Here is a 5,399-nt window from a genome sequence, read left to right as displayed (position 1 = left end):
TATATATATGATGTACTTCTTTCATATATATATAAAAAGCACCATCTGAGCGTGGTCGATGCTAGTGCTGCCTGAATGGCTCCTGTGCCAGTGGCATGTAAAAAGCACTAACTACACTCTGTAAAGCGGTTGGCGTTAGGAAGGGCATCCAGCTGTAGAAACCTTGCCAAATCAGATTGGAGCCTAGTGCAGCCTTCTGGCTTGCCAGTCCTCAGACCATCCAACCCATGCCAGCATGGAAAGTGGACGTTAAATGATAATGATGATAATTCTGTCCAAATATTGGATTTCCATACACAAAATTGTACATTGTACTTACATGCAAAGAATTGTGTATTTTTCTCTTACACACACACATACATTTATTCTTCCATTGAACTGCAGAAAAAAAAAATTAAAAAAAAAAACAACACAAAAACTCAAATATCGTTGTGGATGTGGGTACAGGAGTGACTGTGTGGTAAGAAGGTTGCTTCCAACCACATGGTTCCAGGTTCAATTCCACTGTGTGGAACCTTGGGCAAGATTCTTCTATTATAGCCTTGGGCCAACCAAAACCTCATGAGTGGATTTGGCAGACGGAAACTGAAAGAAGCCCATTGTGTATTTATGCATGTGTGTATGTCTTTATATATGTGTTTATCCCTGCCACTGCTTGACACCTGGTGTTGGTGTGTTTACGTCCCTGTAACTTAGCAGTTTGGCAAGAGAGACTGATAGAATAAGTGCCAGGCTTAAAAATTTGACCAAAGTTCCTCAAGATGGTGCCCCAGCATGGCCACAGTCTAATGACTAAAATGATAAAAAAAGAAATAAAAATAAACCAAATATATTTCATTCAGAAATATTTTATATTTTCAGAAAATATAAGAAAGCAACATTTTTAAGACATGGCAGAGTTTTTTTTTTTTTTTTTTTTTTTTTTTCCCCCACAAACATTTTTAGTAATATTGTTTTTATTATAAAAATACACAAAATACTGAAGAAATTTAGCATCTCAAAAGTCACAGCAACATTTTGAGTCAAGCAATGATGTTTACAAAAATATCTCAAAATGAAATAGCTTTTGGATTGGTTTAATGGTTGTAGAAACTGGAAAACAATTTTCAAGCAAATAATATAAAAAACAAAAATATTGAGACAGAAAGTTTGGTTAAAAGGACACAATGGCAGTGAGTTGCTGCATTATGAAGTAAAGTGGGAACCATAAGTTAGATATAGTGAGTCAAAATATTTGGATTAACCTTAGTGGTAAGATCAAGGCATTATTGAAATGACTTATGGTCTAGAAAAGGAAGGAGAGACAACCTAGAATCTATGAATACGCTAAGGCCAAATGTGTGACACTGTCATGTAGTCAGTTGAAGGGAGAGATGGAAAGAGAGAAAAGAATGTTAGTGGTGAGAGCTAGGAGAAAGGGATTGCTATGTGTGTGTTTACTGAAGGGAGCACGAGTGGAAAACGATGCAACTGTCAACATACATCATGATACATCAGCTTATTTCAAATAACATGTCTGTACACTGACATGATTTAAAACATTCTAGAAAAGACTATTGTGACAGAAAATAAAACTAAAAGTTTGTTGTTAGAGGTTTTAATAGTCTAACATTTAAAAATCAAATGCTTCAGAAAAAAATACAATTCTATTTTACAATTTCACGTAAACTATGGAATTCCCATCGTTACAGCTAATAGTTAAATTATTTAAAAAGAATAGCCAAGGGCTTATATTTGAAGACTTCATAGAATTAAATATCGTTTAATGTCTGTCTTCCATACTAGCATAAGTTTGACAGGATCTGATGGGTCCAAGGACTACATCAAGCTTCACTGCCTATTTGGGGATGGTTTCTAAGGCTGCATGTTTTACAGGTGGGTGCTTTTTCTCATGTCACTAGCACGAGTGAGGTCATCATGTAGCCTGAAAGACTATGAACCTTGAGAGAGGCAGCTTCATGCGAGGAGAATAGGGGTTAAAGTATGAGAAATGGGGGTCAGAGTAGAACAGGTTTCTTGCTGTAGAAGGGGCCACATGACAGTTCCCAGTTTAGAAGAGAAGACTTTGTTGAAGAGAATTTTATTAAATTCTGAGAAAAATATATTTATTGTGAAAATTCTGAAGGGTTTCAGCCAGTCAAGTATGCAGATGTTTGCACAGCCAGAGGTAAGATTTGCAGATGTGTATGCAAGTGTCCCCTCTTCATATCCCAACTTGGGCTTATACAGACTGGCATCAATGTCATCACAGTTGTTACTGTCAGAACACAAAGAGTTGCAACAGATATTTCCAGGTATCTTTTCTAACCCTTTAACAAATCTGTTAATCCATTGCTCAAGAATGGTACTTTTTAATCCATAAATGACCTTGGCAGGATCTGAACTCAAAGTATAGCAAATTGGAACAAATACTGCAAGGCATTCTATCCAACATTCTAATTACTCTGCTAATTAACACCTTATTGTGAAAGTATAATTATAAATATTAAAATAAAAATATACAAAAATGTAAATTGATCTTTAAACCATTAGTTACCTCATTCATTGAAATATGCTTCCCTTCTTCCAACTAATTTTTAAAATATCATATCTGATGGTATATAAGATGCCTGTTTTCCCCGCCACCAAATTGTTTTTAAAAAAATCACCCAGGGTCCTATATGTGAAGTTAGGCCACCCAGAAGCTTTAATGCATAGAAATATTTTCCCCCTAAATATGTGTTGCTGAAATAGGGGTTAATCTATTATGGCAGTGTCTTTTATGTCATCCACTACGGCAATGAAGAATTGATTAAAATATCTTTGTCGTAATTAATTGGGAAAATAAATTAACATGGAATTTTGATGGAAAGTTTTAATTTACATCACTTTAAACAGGAAGTCGGAATCAAAGAAGGAAGGACAGTCACAGACTGGTTGGTATCAAAAGAGGTAATGAGTTTTAAAGAATATCAGAATAAATATAAAAATATAATCAACAAAAATACACTTGTTTCATGCATGCAAACACAGATTTAACACTTCCTGTAAAAGGTTACTCTTAAATGTCTCAAAAGTCACAGTTCCTAACCATGAAATAGAACATGAAATATCTCGGAACGAATACAATAACTCAATTTATGAAATCAGGTTCCAAAGAAGGATCCACCATTTTGTGTCAACATTAGCAAAATTGTTATCACAGAGAAACCAGTCATAGTTTCTTTGTTTTTGTTGTATTTTGCAGTAACTTTTCCATGGTATTTTTTGTTTTGTTTGTCTTTGATTTTTCCCTATATTTTAGTGGAGCAAGTGTTTCTGTACAGGAAATGCTTCTTTCTGAGACAAACGCAAATCCTGTAACAGACTTTGGCCTTATATATATGCAGGCATTCATTTAAGCCCGTTCTTCAAGAGCAGTACCCTCAGCAGCAGTTTCGGAAGCAGCTTTGGCAGATGCTTTTTCCAACCTTTCCAGTTGTTTTTTCTCATAAATATCATAAAATGTAACAAAGATTGAAAGGAAATTCTTAATCAGGAATATAGACATATTGTGCCCATAGAAATGGATCAAGCGTAAACGAATAACCAAATATGGAACATTGATAATCACTATCATTAAAATGCGGTAAAGGTTCATGAAAGAGTCTCTTAATTTGATTTTACCATAATGCGAGTGACTAACAAGAAATAGAGGAATTAAAGGCATAAATATATTAATCAAAGAGAAACCTAAGATGGTTTTAGTCATTGCAAATGTCAGAAGTACTTTGGACTGTTTAACAAAGAGGATGTCCAAAATGTCAACTGTGTCAAAAATGTCAAAGGTAACACCTGATGTTAATCTGTCAATATATCTCCTATTCTCATTGTTTGGAGTGGTGCTGATCTGACACAGCAAATAAATTAGAAAGAGCGGAGCAGAAAGTGCAAGCGTTAATTTTAGGGTATTTGGACCCCAATAATCCTGTATGCTTAGTTTGGCAGCAAAGTTCTCGAAGCAAAATAAAACTTTTAGAAAAAGTACAATGGAATAAACTCCCCAAGCAATATAAATAAGAGGAAGCTTTCCTGCTTTTGAAATTACTTGGAAGGAATGTGGTTCAAAGTTTTCTCTGTGACTGGAAATGTATGAAAAAACCAACACTGGAAAATAAAAGATAACACATTTAGAAGTAAAGCGAAATCTGTTTTATAAACGATACATTCTAAATGAAGGATTAATAGAAACACTAATACAAGAGATAAAGTAGTTTATTTGTGATGAGACTAATGAATATTGGCTAAAGATAGAACTAGCAACACTGCAATAAAGTCGGTATAAGTTATGGAATCTTTTATCATTGGTTTCAGATTTTTGGCATCACAAGGCCAGCAGTTTTGGGGAAAGGATCAAGACAATTACTTCAACCCCAGGGCTCAATGGGCACTTATTTTCTTGACCACAAAAGGATGAAAGACAAAGCCAACTCCAGCAGAATTTGAACTCAGAATGTAAAGATGAGCAAAATGCCACTAAGCATTTTGCTCACTGTACACAATTCAGCCAACTTGCCACCTCATGGAACCATTTAATGTTGCTTTTGGTCTTCCACGAGAGTAAATTATTTGAAATACAAAAAAGAAAGTTCTGGAGAAACTTTCTGCTGATCTTATGATATATTTATAAGGCATAGTTAAAGTCAATGTTAGCAGACAGTGTTCTTGTTAACCAGGAATGTTAACATACTGAGTTCACTCTGATCACAGAAGTGAATGTTAACAGACTGTGTTCACCGCAACAAAAAAGTATGGAACCTTGCAAGGGACATATTAAATGGAAAATAGCAAGATCTGTCTTAGAATTTTTAAAGTTAATTAACATTTCACATATTCATCATCATCATCATCATCCTTTAACATCCATTGTCCATGCTGGTATGGGTTGGACGGTTTGACCGGAGCTGGCCAGCTGGGGAGCTGCACCAGGCTCCAGTCTGGTTTGGTATGGTTGCTACAGCTGGATGCCCTTCCTAACACCAACCACTTTACAGTGTATCAGGTGCTTTTTGCGGGTAACCATCACCAGTGGCTTTAAATGTGGAACCATTATCAGTGCATTTTACATGGCATCTGCTCTGGTGCTTTTTATGTGGCACCAGCACTGACAGGGTTACCAAGTACCTTGCAAGACAAAAACCCTTTCATCATTATAATTTCAATGTCAACTTTTCCATGCTTACATGGGTCAGACAGCGTTTATCTATAGATGGATGCTCTTCCTGTTGCCTACCTACACCTGTTTCCAATCAAGGTAATATTTACACAAGGCCAGACATGTTTTTGTAGAATATTGGAAAGGAATGACACTCATTTACAACACTCACACAATGTTTAGACAAGGGGACACAAACACCCTCACATATGTACACACACATACA

The 5,399-nt window shown here is 35.6% G+C and overlaps 1 protein-coding gene across 4 annotated transcripts in view; it reads right to left on the bottom strand.

The window, feature by feature from the left end:
• Window positions 1-901: 901 nt before the first annotated feature.
• Window positions 902-5,399, bottom strand: part of LOC106870637 (uncharacterized) — a 12,862-nt gene continuing 8,364 nt past the window's right edge. For all 4 annotated transcript variants that reach the window (XM_014916778.2, XM_014916777.2, XM_052975747.1 and 1 more), the window contains one exon: window positions 902-4,125. In XM_014916778.2, coding sequence (XP_014772264.1) covers window positions 3,377-4,125 — 749 coding nt within the window. In that variant the 3' untranslated portion in view covers window positions 902-3,376. The remainder of the gene's footprint in view (window positions 4,126-5,399) is intronic.

This window comes from Octopus bimaculoides, chromosome 1 (genome assembly GCF_001194135.2).
Source record: "Octopus bimaculoides isolate UCB-OBI-ISO-001 chromosome 1, ASM119413v2, whole genome shotgun sequence".
NCBI classification, from domain to species: Eukaryota; Metazoa; Mollusca; class Cephalopoda; order Octopoda; family Octopodidae; genus Octopus; species Octopus bimaculoides.
The sequence above is the reverse complement of the archived record's forward strand: the minus strand, read 5'-3'. Positions and strand labels throughout refer to the sequence as shown.